Source organism: Symphalangus syndactylus, chromosome 24, assembly GCF_028878055.3.
Source record: "Symphalangus syndactylus isolate Jambi chromosome 24, NHGRI_mSymSyn1-v2.1_pri, whole genome shotgun sequence".
NCBI classification, from domain to species: Eukaryota; Metazoa; Chordata; class Mammalia; order Primates; family Hylobatidae; genus Symphalangus; species Symphalangus syndactylus.
Genome location: NC_072446.2, coordinates 9,167,463 through 9,190,352, shown reverse-complemented (window position 1 = coordinate 9,190,352; position 22,890 = coordinate 9,167,463). Strand labels below are relative to the sequence as shown.

The window sequence follows — 22,890 nt, the reverse complement described above, 5'->3', positions numbered from 1 at the left end:
CAGAAAGGCGGGGAGGGTGGCCCTGTGCGGACGGTGGAGGGTATCCTGACCTGCTGCATCATGGCCCAGCCCTGCCCCGGGTCTGTCGGGGCACTGGTGGGACACAGGCGAGGTGGGGCCTGGCTAAGAACTGTGAGGCCTGCTCACCAGGCGGGTCTCCCAGTGTTGGCACACGGCCAGGGCAGTCAGGAGAGAGGGGAGGACTTAGGGTCCTGCCCCCTCGGTCTCCGAGGCTGGGGTGCTGCTGGCTCTCACGCACCCATGGAAAGGCCAGGGCGAGGCAGCTGGAGCCCCCAAGGACCCCCTTTTTGAAGACCCTTCGGAGCTGGCTCCCTGGCCCCACCGTGAGCCAGGCCCTCCCCCTAGAGGCCAAGACCAGAGGGCTGGACGTCCGCTCTGGGCTCCAGTTTGGTTCCCAGGCCCCACCCGCTCCTTGGCTGCAGGCGAAGGTCTCCACCTCAGGGCTGGCTCCCGTGGAAAGAGCCCTCAGATCCCAGAAGGTACAGGGAGAAGATGCCGACCAACAGCTCTGTATTTGGGCGCCCGAGGTGGGGGACGGGAAAGTCCGCCGGGCAGGTCAGGTGTGAGGGCAGGTCAGGTGTGAGGGCAGAGGCCACGCACAGCGGCTGGCCACACCCGCCTGTAGCTGCCCGGAAACCCCACCAGGCCCCAAGGCCGCAGGTCCTCACGGAACAGTCCTGCCCTTTGTGCCTCCCCTGGGCTCGGCTGAGACCACCCCCCGCCCGTCGCCATCCTGGCAACACCCCGTCATCACTCCCGCTCCTCCTCACACCGGGCTGATGTCTGCCGGGGCCCTGAGCAGAGTAGACAGGGCGGCCTTGCTCCCGCGCGCTGCTCCCGGAGCCACAGGGCCCTGCCCGGCCCTCCAGCCCCTGTTGGAAAATAACTTTTGTAAAAGGTCACTGCCAGGAGCCCCCATCCTTCAGCCCACATGGGCCCCTCCAGGGCCCACCCTTCCCGCCACACTCAGTTACTGTAAGAAAAAGGCCCCAGAGGGTTCCCGCCTCAAAACCTCAGAGGCACCGTGCGGAGGAGGGCTGTGGGCGGGTCCACTGGCCCAGCACTGCCTCACTTCCTGGGCCCGGCCCAGCCCACGTCACCAAAGGGACCCTCGCCGGTGGCCGAGCGTGGCGGGGGCCCGCACGGGGTACAGAGGTCGGAGTCCGTGTCTGACTCTCCCTCCGCGATGTAGGGCCTGACTTTGGCACAAGGCGCCACGGCCGCGTAGCAGCTGTTGAGAGCATCCAGGTTCTCCTTGGACTGGGAGATGCTGAAGCCGCTGAAGGAACGCTCCAGCTCCTCATGGTCCACGGACGGGATGGAGATGGACGTGTCGCTGTCCCGCAGGGTCCCCTCGGGGGGCCTGCAGCCCGGGGCGTCCTCCTGCCGCAGGAACTCCATGCTGGCGCGGTTGCCCCCGCCGTAGGCTGACAGTGACCGCTCGTGGGCAGGCGGCGGTGGGATGCGCACCAGGGAGCCGTGGTCCCCCACGGGGGAGGTGCCGTGGCCCTGGCGTGGGTGGCTCTGTGGCTGCCAGGAGGTGGAGGGCGGACACTGGACAGGGGGCGCAGCCGGGGGCGCCGAGAAGTTCTTCTGGCCCGTGGAGCTGCTGGAGCGTACAATCTTGACAATGCAGCCGTGCCTGTCAACATGCTCCCGGCTGTCTTCCGGGCTGTGGTACGGTGGCGCCGGCTCCGGCTCTTTAGCCCCAAAGTAGGCCTCGGTCTCTGTCGGGGGGATGCCCATCCGCTGCATGTAGATATTCACCAGGAAGTCCAGCTTCTTCTCCATGGACAAGACCTGCAAAAGGGGCTGCTGGGTTGGGCCGCGAGGGCCTGTCCCAGGAGATGGGGGGACCCGGGCCGCTCCCAGGAGATGGGGGGACCCAGGCTGGTTCCAGGAAACAGGAGGGACCCAGGCTAGTCCCAGGAAATGGGGGGGACCCAGGCTGGACCTAGGAGATGGGGGGACCTGGACCACTCCCAGGAAGTCGGTCGACTTGGACTGGTCCCAGGAGGTGGGGGGATCTGGGTTGCTCCCTGGAGAGGTGCAGGGAGGGGGGACCTCTGCTCCCTGGAAGCTGGAGGAGCGGGAAGAGGAGGCCCAGGAGCAGCTCCTCCTCCTTCCCAGACCCCTGGGGGCTCAGCCTCCACAGTTGGGGCGTGTGTTCAGAGCCAGGCCCTCCTGCTGCCCACCGTGGAACCCCCTTCAGGGAAAGCCCCACAGGGCAGGACCTGGCGGTTCCTCACTCACTGCTCAGGCCTGGCTCTCAGAAGCAGACCCCAAAACAAGGGTCCTCTGTGGTGGTTTCTGAGAATGCACCCCCAGAAGAGAGCCGCTGAGGTGTCGGGCAAGGAGGACAGAGAGGAGGAAGGCCAGGCAGGTACAACTTCTGGCACGTTCCACAGGGAACCCCTGAGAGACCTGCCTCTCAGCAGCCCCCACCCGGGACTCCTGGGGACTTTGGCCCTTGGGTACTGTCAGGAGGGAAAGCACCCCAGGCCGGGGGTGGGGGGCTCATGGTGAGGTGTGAGGGGTCTGCACAGAGCAGCTCTCAGTGGTGACGGGGCCATGTACCCCCTAGACTTGAGGAGCCCTCAGTGGCACCCAGCCCCTGAAGCCCACACTGCCACAGGCTGACAGCAGGGGCCCCGGGACAGCAAGCACCACAGCCCTCCAGCCCCGCACCCTCCCGCCCAGCCTCTCGCACCTGCTTCTCCACCTTCCCGAGCCGTCCCATCATGCTGGGGTCCTCGGGCAGCTCCGCCTCGGCCGGGCCCTTGGTGCGGTCCTTGTCCGTGATTGCTGGGCCCCGCCCCACGATCTGGTCCACTCTACCGGGAACAGAGACCCCAAAGCGTGAGTTCAGGTGGGTGCAGCAGGGCCCCTGCCCTCTCCTCCTGGGCCAGGCCACAGTGCCCCTGGGTCTAGGCTGCAGGCCCAGCCCAGAGCCGACCAGGGGGCAGCGGGTGCCAGGACAGATGGACGGGGTGCGCCCCGTTCTCAGCCCGTCTTCTGGCACCGCGAGGTTCTGCTCCTGCCCGCTCTGTCCCCGAGGGGCCTGGCACATTAGCGAGGAGTAAAGTAAGAAAGCTCCCACCAGGGCGGAGTCGCCCAGCTCCTCTCCGTGGGCTCCCGGCTCCACACCGCCCCCTCCAGCCAGCCCCACCTGCTCACCCTCTTCCCTGCCCAAGGCCTATTGGCCCCACAGCCCGCGGAGGGTCTCCCACTGCAGGGCCTGGAGCCCACTCCAGAGGATGCCCCTCCCCCTACCCATGCCCACCCCGGAGCTTTACTCCTACATAATGTGCCACTGAAGCCGCCGGCCCCACCGGGTCTGATGGGGACAGAATTAAATGTCTGTGGCGGGGACAACAGAAGCAGAAAAGGCGTGAGAGCTGCGGCTCCATGCACCAGGACAAGGAGGGAGGGCACAGAGCAGCACAGGAACCAACGCACAAACCAGAGGAGGGGAGACAAAGCTGCGAGGGTCTGTGTGTGCACGTGTGTGTGCACTCAGATGTGCATGTGTGTGCCCTCATGTGCATTGCACAAGTTTGTGTGCACACGTGTGCATGTGTTCATGTGTGCAACAGTGTGCACGTTTGCGTGTGTGCATGTGTGTGTGTAGGATGCAGAATTCAGCTGAGCTGATCTCCAATGAGGCCATAGGTCACTCATGACAATAAGAAGGGAGGGAGGCTCCTTTGCCCTCAGGGACGGGGGCTTCTGACCAGTCTGGTATCCACAGAGTCACGGCCGCTGCTGGGCTGGCAGGGGCCACCACAGTGGGTGTGCGCTGAGGCCTGCAGCTACGTGGGAACTCACTTGGAAACGAAGACTCTGCAGTAAGTCTACAAAAGCCCAGCTGGACGAGGGCAGCTCGAAATGGGGTGTGGCTGAGCAGGACCCACCCAGGAGAGGCCACAAGCTCCCGAGTCTCCCCTGGACTGGGGCCTGGTACATGAAGAGCGCCCCACACCAGCTGACCAGGCCAAGTCCTCACTTCCTGCCACTGGGCTGCCCTACCTGCCTCTGATGCTGGGGAGGGACTTCCTGCCACTGGGCTGCCCTACCTGCCTCTGATGCGGGGGAGGGACTTCCTGCCACTGGGCTGCCCTACCTGCCTCTGATGGGAGAGGGGAGAGCGGGCCAGGGGTGTTTTCTTATTTCTGTTGCGAGAAACAGAGGGGGTTTCAGGCTCGCGTCGGCCACAGTGCAGCTCCTCATGCTCTGCGGGGCTTCATGCTGGACTCATGCAATAGGGCCAGGAGGGCGGGAGGGGACGGCAGGAGGGGACCCTCTGGCTCCGAGCAGACGCCAGTGGCGATGGAGGAGATGGGAGTCCCTGGTGTTCGGGGCATCCACACAGTCCAGGCAGATGCTCAGCACCTTCGCCCCTGCCACATGACGGGCCGCCCGCCTGCTCAGTCCCAATAGGAGCCCTGGCCACGGGCTCAGCCTGGAGCTGCTCCTGGGGGCTGCTCCGAGGACCCTGTGCCCCTCCTGCCCTGGGCCCCTGGCTGGGGGAGACTTGATCCCTGAGTGCTCAGTGCCCCGTGAGGTAGGGCAAGCTCCCTAACTGTCCCCCTGGCCCCGTGTGAACCTGCATGTCTCCTAGCCGCAAGACCTTCTGAGCTCACAGCTATGGATGCCCAGCTGCTGTCCCCTGCGGCAAGGCACAGGAGGACGGAGGACCAGCCCCAGGGCACAGCACCCTTGGGCCTGGGGGGCACCGCAGAGCAGGGAACCCGGCAAACTCTGTCCGGGGCTACCCTGGGTTGGGCAGTAACAGACACGGTCCTACCTGCTCTCAGAAACTCCGTTCTCACGGGAGGAGCACGGGGCTGACATGTCCAGTGCACAGACCCGCGGCCTCACAGGCAGAAACCCCACCACAGAGGGAGGTGGGGTCAGACTCACCCCAGACGCTGTCCCCACCAGCTCAGGCCTGGGCTTCATTTGCCCAGACACTGGCATTGGCTGTGCCCAGAAACTCTCTACCCTGAGCTGTCAGGGAAGGCCAGGGGTCTATGCTCAGCCTCCAGGCCTCTGCCCCAGGGGCTCTACCCTCCCTCAGCCAATCAGACTTGCCAGAAGACAGGGAACCACTGTCATCTGAATAGTCCCTGGGAGGCAGGAAGGCCTTGGAAAGTCTGAATTAATCACTAAAGAATTGGCTTCCGCCAGCTCACGTGGAGCTGGGCCGCACCTCTGTTCTGCCCATCAGCCGGGGCTCTCACCAGCTCCCTTATCAAAAACACTAATTAGGACACTGGCAGCTTGAATGCCAGCACCGGAGCTGCTGGAGCGCACGCCTGTGCCGGGCACCTGGCAGGCCTTTTCTCACGTTTCTTCCCGGTGGCTTAAGGGGTAGATTCTGTGACCGTCTGTATCTTTCACGAGAGGGAAGAGCCACAGAGATGCGGCTCCACCTGCTCGGAGCCACCCAGGGCCCAGGTCTGGGCCGTGCACATGGCCAGGCGTCCCCGCAGTGAGCAGGTGCTGAGGGGCCTGTCCAGGGGGCAGGGGCAGGGCCAGAGGGACGTCCGTGCAGGTCTGATGGCATCTGATCCTGGAGGTGCTGCTGCCCGGGGGCCTCCCAACCCCAGAGGGAAGCGTCACAGGGCGTCCACAGAGCCCCCGGCTTTCCCAGGGCACTTGTCGAGAGGAGCAGTGGGGCCCTTGGCAGTCCTGATACGGGCACAGCCTGCCTGGGGCCCTGGTGGAGGAAGGGCATTCTCCCTCTTGTGGCTTTTTCAGGAACAGAGAAAACCCGAGTGTCCCCTCTGTCCCGGGAAAGGGGTGGTACAAGGTGCTGCCGTCATGTGGCCTGGAGCGAAGGGGCCGGCCATTCCACAGACACGTCGGAGAGGCGCTGGCATCCTAACCTAGGTGAGTACTGGGGTGACTCTCTCGGAGGGGCCGTGGGTCCTTTGGTGGGGTACTTCTTGTGCCGGGGAGTTGAAGGGGGTGGGGGACCCACAATCATATCTATCCTGGCAGAGTAAACAAGAAAAGAGACACCAGCAAAATGCATCGTAAAGCCACAGGAAAGGAGGAGCTGGCCAGGAACTGGCGGGAACGGAAACAACAGTGAGGCTCCGTCGAAACAGGTGCTGTCCCACAGAGGGTGCGAACGCCGCCTCGCTGCACCTTGGATTTGCCAAGTCCTTCCCGTGTTTCAAGCAAAGCTTTTGACTTGGGAGCGGGTGGCGGGCGGCCCCACTGTGGAGACCCGGGTGCCGCGTCCCAGAGCGTGGAGTGCAGGGGAGGTGCCCGCAGCGGGAGCCGGTACCAGAGAGGCCGCTGCGGGGCAACGGCAAACACATTGTCAGGAGCCGGCCGAGGACTCCTGGGGTCCTTGGGTTGTTTGGTTTGTTTTGTTTGTTTTTCCAGAGAGAAAGGGAAGGAACAGGGAAAATTTAGGACAAGAGATCCTGGTGAACAAAAACAGCTGAAGTGAGAGAGATGTGGAGACAAAGCACAGAAGTCAAGACACGAGGGCGTTCCGCACGCGCACACACACGCACACGCAGCCAGGGCTGGCCGCTGCTCCAAGGAGGACGCTGGGAAAGGCCTCACAGCCGGAGCCCAGCGGGATGAAGGGGATGGCTCAGAGGCCCCTGCACAGCAGAAGTGGGCTAAGGCCTGGAGGCATCCCTTCCCTGGCCCTGTGAAGCAGGACTGGGCAGGAGCCCCAGGGTGGGGCTCTCGACTTCCACAGATGAGAGCTTCACTCCCGCTGGAGGGCCTGGAGTTGGGCTGTGACCCCCGGGCTGTCCCTGACCGTCCCAGCCTTCTCCCTGTAACGGGGGCCCAGCCTCACTTCCAGGGCTGGGAAACTGGTACAGCCTTGGTTGGGGGGCCTGGGAGAGGGAGGGGACCCTGATAGGCAGGAGCATGTCCCCTACTGCAGGAGAGACTCCCAACAGCCGTGTGTCCCTATCACAGGCAACATAAACACCCACTCGTGTATATCCTTGTTTGTATGTGCCTGAGGCTGCACATGTGTGAGCACGTGTGTGGACTTAGGAGACACCTATGCCAAGGAGGGCAGGTAGAAGAAGAAAAGGTGCCAAGTAGCACAACCGATGCCTGGTGGGGCCCACGGGAACCCTGCAGCTTCACGTCTCAACAGAATTACTCCATCCCCAACACACATGCACACACATGCGCACATGTGTACACACATGTATGCACCCCACACACACGTGCATACATGGCAGAGCAGAGCCACACGTGCATACAACCACACACATACACCTGTGCAGAAGCACACGTGTGCATGTGTGACTTATACACACACACATGCACACGCACGTTTTCAGGGACCCACACACACAGGTGCACGCACTTGCCCACCACACTGTGGATGGGGGAGAGATGGGAGAGACAGCAGAAATATTAAAACAGACTTTGTGAAGACACAACAGAAGCTGACAGAGGCCGACGTGGGTGGGGAGGAGGCCCCGCCCGCACACCCCCTGCACTCCCACCGTGGGCCACAGCGGGCTTTGTCCCGGAAGCCCACCCCGTTGTCGTCCCCTGCTGGACAGGCAGGCGGGGCTCTTGCCTGGACTGCAGGCTCTTAATTCGGGACAGCATGTCCAGGTGGCCGGCTGAGTACTGCTCGATGACGTCCATCACGTCGTAGGGCCGCAGGCTCTCCTTGAACTTCCGCTTGGACACCAGGAACCGCATGACACTGCCAGGGGTAGGTGGGGCTGTGAGTCTTGGGCCAGAGACCCCCGGCCACATGCACCGGGACCTTCCCAGCACCTCTGAGACCACGGCGCCTGGAGGTGGCTAGACTTGCCCCTCTTGTCTGCCGCCCACCAGCTCCACACACAGAAGGGCCTGTACGTGGCCCTGCTATGCGCAGGACAGGTGGGGCTTGCAGGCCTGGCCGTGCCCCCTTGGACTCTGTGCCACAGCAGGCACAGGGTGGCTGAGTTGCTTCCTAAGCCAGGTGGAGCCAGGCCTCGGGCCTCTTGCTGAGCCAGCGTCCCACCCGAAACCCGCCGGAGTCCCAGAGGAGTGAACTCCAGGACATTCAGCCAGGTCCACCCGTGTCTTAGCGCTTTCTTTTCCCGGCAGACTCTGTCTCTGGGCGGCTCTGTCCAGCACCACGAGCACCCGCAGCAGCAGGACCACCGAGCGGGAGGCCCCTCCTCACTCCCCCAGGCTCCCAGCTGGGCAGGGGCCTCACCACACGGCTCTGATGCTGACTTTGAGGCCCGGGGTCAGGTCCTCGGTCACAAACTCGCAGGGGCAACTCTTGTCATCCACAATGTCCTCTCCAGGGAGGCTTGCTTCTGGGGGGAAGGAGACAGGCCGTGAGGGGTCGAAGGGTCCGGGAGACCTATTCCCGGGGTCCTGCAGGGCACACCGTCTAAACAGAGCGCCAGGGAGCCCCTCGAGGCTCCCTGGGGTGCCCCATGGGTGCACCTGCTTTTCTGGAAACCCACCCATCTGCATCCAGCTGCTCTCGAGTCAGGACCTTCCCCGGCAGGCTGTGGCCACAGGGAGTGGCCGATGTGGGGTGTCAAAGGACATCCTGGCCAATGGGTGAACAGAACGTGGCGCATCCACACGCAGATGTTAACAGTGGAAGGTGCAGGCCTGACACCTGAGGCTCAGTGAAGGAAGCCAGACCCAACGGCCCCACATGGGAGCCACGGACACGCACGGCCCGAAAGCAGTGGGTGCTGGGGCTGAGGCGGGGAATGGGGTGACTACTGATGAGGTCACAGTTTCCTCCTGTGGTGATGAGAATGTTCTGGAACTAGGCTGAGGTGGTGGCGGCGACAACTCCACCGTGAGTGAGCTAAATGCCACTGAATTCCTACACTTTTAAATAGTTAATTTTAGGTTGCATGAGTCTCACCTCAATTTTAGAAAGGATGGGGGTTCCCACTCCAAGAGCAAGCAAAAGCGGCTGCGATGCCACAGGGTGGCTGGCCCCAGTGGCTCGGGCACCACATCCATCCCCAGAGAGGGTGGCGCTGTGGCCAGACCCACCTTCTGAGTTCTGCCGTGACGTGGCACCCTTGATGCGGAAAGCCTGGCGTGCCCGGCTGCGGTCCCCAAAGCTCCAGCTCTTGGGCACCTTGCTGGGGCTGTCCTCGAGGCTCTGGTCGGCGCTGGGTGACCGCCGCACAGTCTGGGCCTGCGGGGACCCCTTCCCCTTGGCAGCCATGCCTCGGGGGCTGGAGAAGACACGATCTTTCAAACTGACCTTCTGGCTGCTCCCACGGGAACCGACAGACAGACAGACAGACAGAAAAACAGCGAGAGAAGTCACTCTGCAAAGAACACAGGCCGTGTCTGCTCATGGCCGACGCCGCCCACGCGCCGGAGGGAGACACAGGTCTGAAGAACAGCCAGCCACACAGGTGGCTCAGAGCAGGTGCCACGGGGACGGAGCACCCGGCGGGAGGGAGGGAGGGAGGGAGGGGAGGCCGGGTGGGCGGCAAGCTCCCCCGGCTGGCTCAGGCGTGGCCAGAGCTCGGCCATGTCAGGGGAGTTGATGTCTGTGGACTCTTAAATCACGTTCCGCTACCACCATGAGGTGCCGGAGCCTTCCTCACACTGTCCTGCCAGCCCCTCACCCAGTGACACTCAGGGCAACGGGCATCCCAAACACCGGGGCTGTGGCTCTTCCTCGGGCACCTCTGTCTGCTCCGGCCCCGCCCGTGGTCTCCCCTGTGGCCTTTGCACACCTGTAACTGCTCCCAGGAAGCAGCCTCCCTCCTCCCCTCCCACCACCTGTCCCTCTCCTTCTGCCCCAGAGTCGAGGGGCCAGGGCACAAGGACACTGGGGGCCGAGTCTGGGGTGGACCCTTTTCAGCCACACTCCGGCCTTTCCACCCACCCTGGGGGGCTGCCTGGTGGGATGGGCTTCAGGAGGGCTCAGGCCTCCCCTGTCGGGCTCCCCTCCCACCAGGTGCGTGTCAGAGAACTGCTCCTTCCGGCTTCCGGAAGGAAGGAATGGATAACGGGGCTCCTCCGCCAGCCAGGCCTCAAGCAACAAGCCTCACTATCCAAGTCCTGCCCCAGGGCAGGGGGAGGCAGCCTCCAAAGCCACAGCGCTGTGGCCTGGCCCCTCCGCCTGCGAGGCGTGAAGCAGGATTTGCAGCTGTGTCTGGCTGGGTCTCCAGCTCCATATTCTCGGGGGGTCCTTGGGCTTGCCTTGCCCAAGTTTTTTGGTGACCGTGGAGACGGGTTTGCACCCGAGTTCTTCAACTCCAGCGTCTGCCGGGCGACAGTGAGGGGAGGGGAGGGTTCACTGTGGTTGGTGGTTGGGATGCGCCGGGCAGATGTGGCCTCCTGGGGTCTGGAAAGCATCAGAACCCCCGGCTCCCTTGGGGACAGTGAGGCTGTCGTGAACTGAGAACCCGCTCATGCCCAGCCATGCTTAGCAGCCACGGAACTTCTCAGGGCGGTTCTGGGCAGGGCCCAGAGTACTGTCCCTGGGGCCTGAGACAAGCCTTCGGGTGGGGAGGCCCTGCAGATCCCTGACGCACTTCAGAGAGGCAGCCCAGTGCCTCACGGGCTCACCGACCCCACGGCGGCTCCCCAGCCAACAGCGAGGGACTGAGGCCCCGGTCAGCGGCCACCATCAGCCCCCACTCTGGACCCACAGCCAGAGAGACACGCCCACCAGACGGCACAGAGATAACCAGCCACAGACACGAGAGCCCACTGCGCCCGTCTGCCTGGCCTGGACACGCGGATGGCTTGGCTGCCCTTCCCCACCTCATCCCCCAGGCAGCAGGTGACCACCCAGACCATCTGCGCCCACTCAGGCATCTGTGAGAGAAAGAAAGAAGCCCCTGGGTGTGGTGCCCGCTCAGGGAAGCAGAGACGGAGCGGCTGAGATCCCCCAAGTCCCGAGACGTCGCGTGCTTGGGGGCGTCAGGAGCCAATGGTACAGGCTCGCTCAGGACCCCAGCCCCGAGTCCACAGCCCTGCACTGCCTAAGGCCAACACACTGTGCCCATGGGGGCCAGGGGTGCTCAGAGTCCTGGTACAGTGGGGGCCTCTGTCCCAACGGCCTCTGGTCCCCGTCCCAACAACAAAAGCACAGGTGGTCAGGGAGAACCGGACGGGGGCCAGGGGAGCACATGGGCCCAGGCTCAGCGGGACTCTGGCTTCTGGAACGTTCTTTCTCCACTGCACGAGCCATTTCAGAGGCAAGAACAGGCCCCTCCTGGCCCCGCTCAGGCAGGCCTCAGGGCAACTGGGAGTCACTGGAAGACTCAATTCCTCTCTCCGCGTTTCCACCCCAGGCAGGTCCAGTCACCAAAGAGAGAGAGAAGCAGCCACCTCCTTTCTCATGGCAGCTGGCAAAGCACCGGGTGGAGGACAGAGCCGGTTGGCCCAACTGCAGCTTCGGGGCTGCCCTTGGCTGGTCTCCGGGCACAGCCCAGTGCTGAGGGCTTGCAGTGGGAAAGGCACAGCTTGAGGAATGGGCATTCCCACCTGCGGCCCCGGAGGTGAATGGGTCAAACACCCAGGCGGCCACACAGACGTGCCGGCCAGTAAGGGTCAGGCCCCACAGTCCGCAGGGAGTTTCAGGAAGGGAGTGGCGTGGATTCCACAGGCCCCAGGAGAGAAGACCCAGCCCCGACGTCTGCTTCCCATTTTTCAGGGGGACATCCCCCCCGCCAGCCACGACAAGGAGCCATAGCCCCCTGCCAAGCGGCGGGCATGCCCTGCTGGACCCGATGCCCAGCACAGCCCCAGGGGCCGCCGGGACACAGCCCACGTGCACTGCCCCAGACGGAGCCGGTGGGAAGGAGCCTGCCCTGGCCTCGGTGCGCCCTGCTGTCCCGGGTCTCGGGCTCTGCTCCCACCTCAGATCTGCGAGGGAGGCTCTGCCAGGGAGAGGAGGGTGGTGGGGCCTGGACATGTCCTTCCCTCCCCTGGACCTCCACCATGACCCAAACTCTGCACCCTCCAAGCACAGCTGGTGAGGCTCCATGCTGCAGACACCCGACCCCGCCAGCCTGCCTCAGCGGCCAGGAGCACGCGTGGTCTTACAGGCCCTCCCTCGGCCATATGCCAAGAACAAGCACACGCGAAAAGCTGCCGCCACGCGCCTGGGAGGAGCCCTCAGCCAGAGCTGCCCTCTGTGTGTGAGGGGCGTCCGTGGCACCTACGCTTGGTGCTTACGGGGCGGGGACAGGCTCAAGAAGCACCTGAGAGTGCGCCACCCCCACCCTGCCTGCCACCCTCCCTCCCAATGGTGAAATTCAGATGTGCGGTTCCTGCAGGAAACAGGAGGCTGAGGAGCATCCAGAGCCCCGCCCAGCTGGTGTCCGGACCAACGACGCCCAGGAAGCGTGAGGATGAAGAGGCCTCCCGTGGGGGCTGCTCGCAGCAGGACAGGGCCTGCCATGGGTTGTTCTCTGGCCTGGGCTCCCACCCCCACTTTCAAACCCCTCTGGTCCCCAAGCAGCCTGACCTCAGCCTCTGCCCTGAGGGACCAGCCTGCGGCCAGAAGCACCCTGAACAGATGCTCTGGACACGCAGGACAGCCTGCTAGCGCCCCAGCAGGCCGTGCCCCGGGCAGCCCACACGCCCGTCTCCCTCTCTGGAGCTGCCAACAGTCTCCCCGCAAGCACCGACCCCCCCAGAAGCACACAAGCAGCAAAGTCACAGGGAGAGGGTGGCATGGAGTCGCGGATCCCCCATGGAGCAGGGTCCGAAGCATGCACGGATGCAGATAGGCAGCATGCAGCCCCACCGGCCCTCCAAGGCCAGCACCGCCAGCGGCATGCACGCGCCAAGGAGAGCCCCACAAGAGCACGACACAGCCGCCTCCACCTTGCTGGGCTGTGCTGGCCAGGAAGGAGGGGCCCCCAGCGCAGGCCTGCACACACCCGACAGCAGACAGTGGACACGGACAGGGGAGGTGCGGGTCACGGTGCAGGCCAGGAGCCCACGGTGCAAAGGGGGCGGCTCCTCCCCCGTCCTGTTTCCACCTGCCCTAAACCAGGCCTGTTGTTGGGAGAGGGAGCCGCGGGCCTCTGGCTTTCTGGGGCTTCTGATGCATCAGGACCCTGAGGAGCCCGGCACACACAGATGGAGTTGCCTCCCCCGGGCGAGGCAGCCAGGAAGGCTCAGTCATCCTCAGGTGCACAGCAGAGGTGCTAGAGTGACAGCCCCAGGGGAAACGCTCCCTGAAGAGCAGTCGGGGACCCCAGGAGGCGCGGACGCCTTGCTGGGTTCAGAGCCCCTGGCTGGCCCCTCCAGCTGTGTGCAGGACATTGCCTGGCGTGGGGAGCAAGAAGAACCACCTTCGCCCAGCTCCACCCTGCACGTAGCTGTCGGTTGGAATAGAGGGAGCTGAGCCCACACCACGAGGGCGGTGGGTCAGAATTGGGGTTGGGGCGCCAGCCTCCCCCTGGCCCCTCCAGAACCTCTAGTAAGCAGGGAGGGGCAGAGGAGCCGTGCAGCAGCGGTCAGTCCGTGCGGCGCGTTCCGCGGTACCTAGAGCGTCCGGGGCAGCATCCACACAGGGGCCCTCTGCACGGGCTGCCTTTACTGGAAATGAGGAGAGCACAGTTAGTCCTGGGCGCCGGCAACAGCACACGGCTGGGAGCAGGGAAACTGAGGCACTGCAACCACCCAGGGTGTTGTATGCAGTCCCCAGCGGCACAGCTTGTGCCCAAGCAAGGCCAGCAAGGAAGGTGCACCATCGTCTCCACCATCCGGAGAAGAAAACACTTCCCTATTTCTGAAGGAAAAAAATCCCTGTTTTTTTTTTCCTCCAAAAATTGCTTTTCCTTCCAAAGCCACAGTTTGGGTTCATGTCTTAAAAGATGTATTATTTTTTGCAGTATTCATGCCAACAAAACAATAATACATATGGCCTCAGATGCCGCAGAAGCCCTGCTTGGGAAGGACGTGACCCCGGGAAAGGGCGTGGGTATGAAGCACGCACATTTTAGGGAGGAAAACGTGCAGCTGTCCCGCTTTGCAAACCAATCGGCGACATTTGGCCACGCCAGCCAGTCCTCCAGTTGGAGGTAGGTCTCGGTTTACCCAGGAGGCGTGGCTGCCACTGCAGGCGTGGCTGTCTGGGGGTTTAAGGGCTCCCCTGAGGACAGTCACGTCGGGGCTCAGTGGATCCCCTCATTGTGAAGCCCTTCACAGAGTGCAGCTCCCCGCCGGGGTGTTAGAAAAGGCTCAGAAAACGCGGAACATTTTCCCAAGAATCTCCCCAAAAATCCTGGCGATGTATCTCTGCATCACAATGTGCAAATGATAAGCAAAAAATGAAACCAGTCGCCAAGAACTCAAGAACCTTTTCCCCACCCCAGCCACCCCCACCCGCTTTGCCGCTGCTTCCTGAGACAGTGCTTCTCCAACTCAGCGCCCCGGGAACCCCAGCATGGCAACGGCATCCACTCAGAACACACAGGCTCTAGGAAGAAAGCACCCAGCCTCCCGTTGTCCTGCACACACGTGTTTAGACACCGACGTCCCTGCACGCACCCGCAGGCAGCTCTCCGCGAGGCGTCACAGACACGGCTAGCTCCAGTCACGGCAGCAATCAGCCGCCCGGGTAGGCTGAGGGCTCTGGACCCTTCCCCAAGCCCCACTGGCCGGCAAGACCCCAAGGGCAGGTGGCCGGCTTCCACCCCAGCCCCCGTGCCGGTCCCGCTTTTTAGTACACAAGCGACTTTGAGGTCCCCAGGCACTAAGGGATATAGCGCAAAGGCTGGACTCTGTTTGCTGGTTAACCACGAACGCAACGGCAGGACGGGGCAGGAGGCAGCCGGCTCCCTGTGCCTGGCCTGAGGTTCTGGCTGCTCACAGAATCCCTCCCTCTGTGACCACCCCAGCCACGATGACACCCAAGGCTTCCCAGCAGGCCAAGACCTCAGACTCCCACCAGCACCACCAGGGTGCCCAGGCTCAAGCACAGAGCCCCTGCCTGGAGGGCCCCAGGAGACCTTCCCACCCCAGGGAAGTAGCAGGAAGGAGGCAGAGTCCCGCTTCCCCACCCCAGGGAAGGAGCAGGAAGGAGGCAGAGTCCCGCTTCCCCACCCCAGGGAAGGAGCAGGAAGGAGGCAGAGTCCCGCTTCCCCACCCCAGGGAAGGAGCAGGAAGGAGGCAGAGTCCCGCTTCCCCAAACTTCCCAAGGTCTCCTATTTTGACCCCAGCATGATCGCCTTGACCAAGAGGCCCCTCCCGGGCTGGCCCTACCGCCCGATTCTGCAATGGGATCATCCTGTAGCCACACTGAAGCTCTGGCTGTCGCCACCAGGCACCTGAGAGTCGAGAGTGAATCTCTAATCGTGCCCATTTTAATGCACGTTATTTTAACAGCCACACGTGGCTGGCAGCTCCTATGTGGGGCAACGTGGTCTGGGGAGAGCTGGCATGGAGGCGCTGCAGCCATAGCCCCCCAAGACCCCCAAAGCTTTGTGGGGGGCCCGTGCAGCTGCACCTCCCCCTGGGGTCCGCGGCCGGCACTGGGCTTCCTTCCTGCCCCATCAGCCACAGGGAGCTCCACACTGCCTGAGAAGGCCCCATGACCTGAGGCCGGACAGGCAGGCAGACCCACAGACACTGACCAAGACCCAACAGGACAGACAAGCACCAAAAACATGTGGACACGTGTGCTTGAGAAGAGGAGGAGGAGCCTGCACAGGCACGGGGGAGCCCACACAGGCATGAGGGGGCAGCTGGTGTTGGGGGCTCTTCCAGGCATGGGGGCAGGAGGCAGTGAGATGTGGGGTGGGACAAGACAGCACAAGTCAGAGCCGCCGTGGCCACAGAGACCCCCCGGGACCCCCCTGGGGCAGCACAGCCCGAGCCCCGCAGCCTGCCTGGCTCCCCACCCGACCCCAGCGCAGACGCTTCCTCCGACTCCAGCACAGCCCCCGTGGTCCCTACGGGAACCGAGTCCCCGCCAGCCGGGTCGCTTGCCACCACATGCCTGTGTACTGAACCAGGATGGGGGTGGGGGGCTCCGCAGTGAGTGAGGGTCCCTGTGTCCACACCAGCCACCTGCCAAGACCAGCTGACACCAGCGGGGTCCTGCCACGCGGGATGCGGGCTCCACCTCCAAAGGGCAGGCAGAGACACGTGTCCCACCGGACTCACAGAGCCCAGGACAGGCAGTGGAGGGGCGCCAGGAGCCAAGCTCCCCATCAAGCTTCGCGGAGCAGGCCCCTCACCCAGCAGCCCAGGGACATGGCAGGTAACGATTGCGGAACAACTTCCTAAGCGCGAGCCCGCACTGGACAGGCTGCGGCTGCCCCAGGCCAGGGAACAGAGAGGCCACCCCATTACCTGCCAGGTGAGCACCCCAGGATGGGGGGGAGGGTCTTCAAGGGCAGAGACTGCTCCTCACTCCCACCGCACCCCAGGCATCTTCCGGAAGCCCCAGACCCAGCAGCCCCACGTCCCTCATCACAGGCATCCCAGGAGGAGGGCCGGGGCGGGTGGGCGCTCGCCCGTGGGGGAGGGCGTGGGAGGCACAGGCAAGGACCCCCCGGACACATGGGGAAGAGACGGGGGAGGGGTGGGGAGCCACAGAGCTTACCGGAGAGCCCGGAGGCTCCCGCGTGTCCTCACCTGGAGTTCGCCTTCAGGGCCAGCACCTCATCCCCAAAGAGAGGGCAGACGAGAGAGGGGCCCGAGAAGGGCAGTAACAGGGATTAAAGCACTTGGGGGCAGCGGGTGTCCAGATGGGTGGGGTGGAGGGCGGGAGGGAGAGAGAGAAAGAGAGAGGCTGAGACGAGAACGTGGAGTGGGCTGGGCTGGGGCAGCGAGCACGAGGGGCCGTGAGGCACGGGGCGGGCTCCGGCGTCGCTCCCAGCAAGGGCGTGGGGCCCCGCCACACGGAAGCCATCAGGAAGCCTCGCGTCCACCTGGGACAGCACCGAGGTTCCGCCCAAATCACAGCCAAGGGTGCCCATTGTGGGGGAGCACAATGCTCATCCCCACAGCCACTCCCAGCCTCAGGGCCAGCAGCAGGGGCGGGGGAGGCAGTGGCAGCGCTGGGGGCTGGCACCAGTAGAGGCCATGCTGCCGACCCAACTCTTTCTGGGCCCTCGTCCATTTTCTTAGCCTCTTTGAGAGGATGAACGAGCCCCTGGTGGTTCTCTTGGTTGGTTTGGGCCAGAAGCATTGCCCATCTTTCCAGCTCAAGGCACTGACCGTGACTCCCCTTCTGTGGGATGTGGGGTGGCTGGAAAAACGCGGCTCAGCCCTACTCCGTCTCCCCACACCCAAGCCCCCCAGTGTCTCGCCAGCTGTCACCCCACAGTCCAGGAGGGGCAGCCAGGCATCCATCTCGGACCCCACGTCCAAAGGGCCAGATTTACTCTGCAACATGTGGATGGGGCACAGGGGGCCCAGAGAAGCCTGGCACCTCCTCAGGGTGATGCGTGGGGGGCTGGGGCTCAGCAGACATAGAATTAACTTGTGAAATGGTCTTGATTTTCTCTGTCCCCATCCTTCACCCCAGCAGAACCCTTACACGAGTCCTGTCTCCAATCTGCCTGACCCACAGAACCTCGGGGCCCGGGAGAGGGAACCAGGCTAAGCACCTGCACCCTTGGCCCACCTTGACCTTGGCAAACGGGGAGAGGAGGCCGGCCATATCTCCAGCCAGGGGCATGAGGCAGAGAGGCTGTCCCACCCTGCCTGGAGGACGAGGGGCCCTGGTCTGTGCCACGTGCTCCAGACACTCTGGACCCAGAGCAGCAGGAAGGCCAGAGGCCCACTCGGAGCTTCCACCCCGGCCGGCCTCGACTCAGGCCAGCTGTGAGCTCGGGCTATGTGCCTGCAGCTGGAGGGAATGCGCTAACAGAAACCCCCTGCCTCCAAGACCCCTGGGGCCAGACTTGTGGGCAGGGTAGGGGATCCCCCCGCCCTGAGAAGCCGCCCAGCTGCCCGGATCCACAGTGCTGCAAAGTAAAACCGAATCACTGGGGAGGGGGTGAGCAGGAACAGTGATTTAAGGGCCCACATCACCGCCAGGCGGGGGTCTGGACACGCAGTCACAGTCACACAGTCACACTTGGAAGCACACACAAGGCCCTCACATCTCCATGACAGGTTGTGCACACATGTGGGAGAGAGACCAGACGGCCATGCACATGGCAGACACTGGGCAGCAACGGGGGGCACTGACCTTGGAGACGGCTCCGGCGGGGGTTCCTTCCTTCAAACAGAAGCAACAGAGAGTTAGTGGCCGCCCGCTCAGCACCCATGAGGGTCCCCCAACCAGTCCAGCCCCCCACAGTCCCATGGGCCAGGGGCTGCAGGGGAGGGGGATCTCAGAAAAGGCTGGGCAGGGGTGGAGCTGGCCCACCCACCCCAGAGGGCCCACGGGCCCGGGAACGGGCATCCCAGGGCCCACGGAGGCAGCTCCGAGAGGGAAGAGGGACTCCACGGGGGGCCTCTGCTCTTCCGACCTGGGGGTCCCTACCCCTCCACATTTACAGACACTCATTTTAACCAGAACCACAGCAATATTAATAAAGTTCCAAAAAGGACGTGTTTGCTGAAGAAAGCTCCGGAAGCGAGTTTAATTTCAATCAATTTTCGAGACAGACTGAGCTGCTCCAACTCTTTTTTCCATGCTCATCCTAATGGAATGATTCTCTTCCGCGTGACTTTCCAGGGATGGCTCCATTGCGCCACAGTCAGTGAGCCCAGGGTTTGCGCCACTGACCAACGGTCCCGGCCTCTTCCTGCAGGCAAAGCTGTCTGGGCCTTCCGGCGTCTCATTTGGGGCTGTTTCTGTGGGTAAAGGCATTATGGATTGAGTGAGAGATCGGTGGATCATGATTTGGCTCATCCATGGGGAGGCCCCAGCGATCTCATTCGAACACCTGGGCTGGTGCCCCGGCTGGTACGCCGTGTTATAAGCAGGCTCTTTGGTGCACTTCCAAATACTTCATGTGACAGGGACCGTGTTGCCGTGGAACATGGTCCACGCTCTTGGGGAGGGTCCCCCATTGCCTCCTGCAGCTCCCGGTGGCCCAGGCGTCCTTGGCTTGTGGCTGCACTGCCCCATCTCTGCCTCCGTCTCTCCACGACATTCTCTGTGTCTCTGTGTCTTCTCCTCCTCTACCTCTGTAAGGACAGCTGTCACTGGGCTAGGGCTCAAGCTGTCACCAGGCTCATCAGGATGTTCCAGCATGATCTCATCTCAAGATCCCAAGCTCAGTTACAGCTGCAAGGACACTTTTTCCAAATCAGGTCACATTTGCACATTCTGGGACATTTTGGAGACCAGCATTCAACCCACTGCATTCCCCCGACCCCCCAAAATTCATGTCTGTCTTATGTCCAGAATACACTCACCCCTCCCAAGATCCCCCAAAATCTCCACCCTCTGCAGCATGGACTGTGTGTCCAAAACCTCATCGAAATCCCATCCGTTGGCCAGGCACAGTGGCTCACACCTGTAATCCCAGCACTTTGGGAGGCCGAGGTGGGTGGATCATGAGGTCAGGAGCTCTGAGACCAGCCTGACCAACATGGTGAAACCCCATCTTGACTAAAAATACAAAAATTAGCTGGGTGTGGTGGCAGGCGCCTGTAATCCCAGGTACTTGGGAGGTTGAGGGAGGAGAATCACTTGAATCCAGGAGGCAGAAGTTGCAGTGAGCTGTGATTGCGCCACTGCACTCCAGCCTGAGTGACACAGGGAGACTCGGTCTCGGAGAAAAAAAAAAAGAAATCCCATCCATTCAAAACATCCCAAATCCCATCCTCTAAAGTCATGGCAATCACTTAAATCAGGTACGTGTGAGATCGTGGGTGTGCGCCAACCTGGGGCTAAGGTCCTCCATGCATGGGCTTGTGAATCTAGAAAACAAGCCACCTGCTTAAAATATCAACGGCAGGACAGCCCTTCCCACTCAAAAAGGGAGAGTGACAGAGGGGCCACCGGCCACCACGGTTTCCAATCCAGCGGGGCAAACTCCACGTGGCACAGCTCTGGGGACGCTCCTCGGGGGCTCTTGGCCCCGCTGGCCTCTGCGGGAACCTCGGGGTCGTTCCCCATTTCCTGAAGGGCAGCTCGTGTTCACAGCTGAGGAGCGCCACCAGCCTGTTTCCTGCCTGCAGACTCCCGAAGTTCGATGCCTTCTTACCTTCGTCCAACACTGTCTCTGCCAATCTAGTTTCTGCTGGTATGAAACTCCCCAAAACCTCCAGGGCCTCCTGAATATGCCGCAGGCCACAATGCTGTTAGACAAGAGGCCCCTCTGCACATCCTTCCCAGATAGCTCCATCTTCAGGCCTCTGCGGAGACGGTGGAGGCTGCTGCCGCACACCTGGCGCCTCCAGCATGAGGCTGTCTGGCCACACCTGTGGGCTTCTCTCCAAAGCAGGCTTTGCCAACAGTGAATCTCCTAATTTAAGACCCTTTGCAAGCTGGACAGGCTGAGCACCTCCCAAACCTTCAAGTTCTGGTTTCTTACAGCAGTTCTGCCCTGAATTTTTTTTTTTTTTTTTGATAGTCTTTTGGCGGATCGGCCAGGTGCCGTTCTGAATCTCCCTGTTTCCTCTCATACTTTACTATGAGCAGCAGAAATAAATTAGGCTGCACCTTCCACACTTTGCTTGGAAATCTTCTTAGCTAAATATCCCAGTTCATCACTTAAGAATTCTGCCTCTGCCTGACAGTAGCGCACAGCCCAGCGGAGTCTCTGCCACCAACAACACAAGGACAGCCTTCCCTCCAGCTTCCAACAACTGCGTCCTCACTTCCTCCTCAATTAGAAGCACCTTCAACATCCGTGTCCCCGCGCACCATCTCTTCAGGACACCTCAGTTTCTTCCAGCCTGCACCTCAAAATACTCACGTCCAAAATCTCATCTAAATCCCATTGGTTCAAAAAGTCCCAAATTTCATCATCTAAAGTCATCAGAGGCCGGGCACAGTGGCTCACGCCTGTAATCCCAGCACTTTGGGAAGCCGAGATGGGCAGAGCCCTTGAGGTCAGGGGCTTGAGACCAGCCTGGCCAACATGGTGAAACCCCATCTCTACCAAAAATAAAAAAAACCTAGCCGGGCGTAGTAGCAGGTGTCTATAATCCCAGCTACTCGGGAGGCTGAAGCAGGAGAATCGCTTGAACCCGGGAGGTGGAGGTTGCAGTGAGCCGAAATCATACCACTGCACTCCAGCCTGGGTGAAAGAGCAAGACTCCATCTCAAAATAATAATAATAAATAAAATAATAAAGTCATCCGCATCGTTTAAATCAGTTGTGTGTGACTGTGGGTGTGCATCACCCTGGGGCTGGAGCCCTCCATGCACGGACCTGTGATTCTAGGAAACAAGCCCCCCTGGGTCACCCGGTTCTGACGTCACACCCACGCTTGCAAGTGTTTGGCACAGCCGCACGCGGCTCCCGGTATTAAAGTCTGGATGCATGTGCTACAGCTCCTGTAACTAAGTGCCGCTGAGTGTGTAACAACAGATGCTTGTTCTTTCACAGTCCCAGAGGCCAGAGTCCAAAATCAAGGTGTGGGCGGGGCCTGCTCCCTCCGACAGCCCCAGGAAAGGGTCCTTCCTGCCTCTTCCAGCTTCTGTGGCTCCAGGCAGCCCTTGGCTTGTGGCCGCACCACTTCACTCTCTCTCTCCATCCTAGTTGGCTGTCTCCTCTGTGTGTTTCCAAATCTCCCTCTCCTTGTAAGGACACTCATCGTCAGACTCAGGGCCCGCCCGGAAAATCCAGGATGATCTGAGATCGTCCTGATAGGTTCCAGGGCAGAAGAGTGTCTCTAGGAGGCAGAAACCAGCATCCAACCCACTGGAAGCCCCTGCCCCACCAAGGGCTTTCAGACATGGAACTGCTTGGGGACGGCCCTGGGCAGGCCTGGCAGATGCATTCGTGGCCCACCTCTCCTGCTTAGCAGGCCCTCCTGCAACCTACCTCAGCACCCGGCACTCTGACAGCCGTGGGCTTTGGGCCTGAAGGAGAGGCAGCAGGTGCCATCAGCACCTGAGTCACCACCAGGCACTCGGGAGGATGACGGGCTGGGACACTTTGTTGTACGACCCACACACCTGGGTCCCATTAGGAGCATGCAGAGTCCCCGGCCCCATATCAACCTTTGCCCCTCCCTCTCTGCCCATCCCCCGAACCAGCTGCCCCTCTGGGGATGGGAGCCCAGACCAGCTCAGCAGACGTGGAAAGAGAAAGCACCACCATCACCAAGTCCGGCATCCCCGCGCGTCCCAGCTCCCCTGGAGTCCCTGGGGCACTGTCCTGGGCGAGTCTTCTGTGGGCAGCTGGGGCCCCCGGGAGGACTGAGGCGCCCGCCCGCCCCTCCTGGAGCTCCCCGGCTGACCTGAAAGCGAGTCCAGATTTACTCTTGAGGTTCCTCAGCAGCTCCAGCTGGTTCAGCGGGGGGATGAGCCTGGGGCAAGAGAAGGAGAGCGGAGTGAGCGTCTGATCCTCCCGAGTCCTGGAACACCTCCCTCTGCTTGCACAGCTCCACAGGCAGGTGCCTGCGGTGTCAGACACCCGGCGGCATGTGACGTGGCCAGGCTTTCAGGCAGCTGCCCACTGGGCCCTGGGCTCAGGCCCACCTCTGTTGGGCAGGCCCGGGAGCCACCTTCGTTCTCTGGCTGTGCCTGGGGCCTTGTCAACCAGCAGGCACAGCAGGGAGGAGGGAGGAGGGCAGCCCTGCAGCCTGGAGCAGGTGAAGGAGGGCACGCAGTTATGGGGAGGCACTACTCCCTGCCCCCTTCTAATCCCTGAACATCCCAGAGGGACATCACCCAAATATACTTAGGGCCCCGGCCCCTCTCTACACAGCCACTTTCTCTGCCAAAGCTGGAGGAGTTGGGAGTGGGGATACAGAAAAGGATTTTGC

At 62.3% G+C, this 22,890-nt stretch overlaps 1 protein-coding gene and 1 long non-coding RNA gene across 15 annotated transcripts in view; both read right to left on the bottom strand.

The window, feature by feature from the left end:
- Positions 1-514: 514 nt before the first annotated feature.
- Positions 515-22,890, bottom strand: part of KCNQ2 (potassium voltage-gated channel subfamily Q member 2) — a 68,023-nt gene continuing 45,647 nt past the window's right edge. For 2 of the 14 annotated variants that reach the window (XM_055265292.2, XM_055265285.2), the window contains 9 exons: positions 22,363-22,431; positions 18,185-18,214; positions 13,522-13,575; positions 9,046-9,269; positions 8,234-8,339; positions 7,598-7,729; positions 5,913-6,020; positions 2,732-2,855; positions 515-1,821 (listed from right to left, as the gene is read on the bottom strand). In XM_055265292.2, coding sequence (XP_055121267.2) covers positions 1,090-1,821; positions 2,732-2,855; positions 5,913-6,020; positions 7,598-7,729; positions 8,234-8,339; positions 9,046-9,269; positions 13,522-13,575; positions 18,185-18,214; positions 22,363-22,431 — 1,579 coding nt within the window. In that variant the 3' untranslated portion in view covers positions 515-1,089. Of the gene's footprint in view, positions 1,822-2,731; positions 2,856-5,912; positions 6,021-7,555; positions 7,730-8,233; positions 8,340-9,045; positions 9,270-13,521; positions 13,576-18,184; positions 18,215-22,362; positions 22,432-22,890 lie in introns of all 14 variants that reach the window. The other 12 variants (XM_055265295.2, XM_063633446.1, XM_063633445.1 and 9 more) reach the window with 9 other exon arrangements.
- Positions 18,551-20,807, bottom strand: LOC134735830 (uncharacterized). Its single transcript, XR_010119356.1, has 2 exons — positions 18,888-20,807; positions 18,551-18,795 (listed from the first exon to the last, which is right to left on the bottom strand). It is a non-coding gene; the product is annotated as an uncharacterized lncRNA (long non-coding RNA).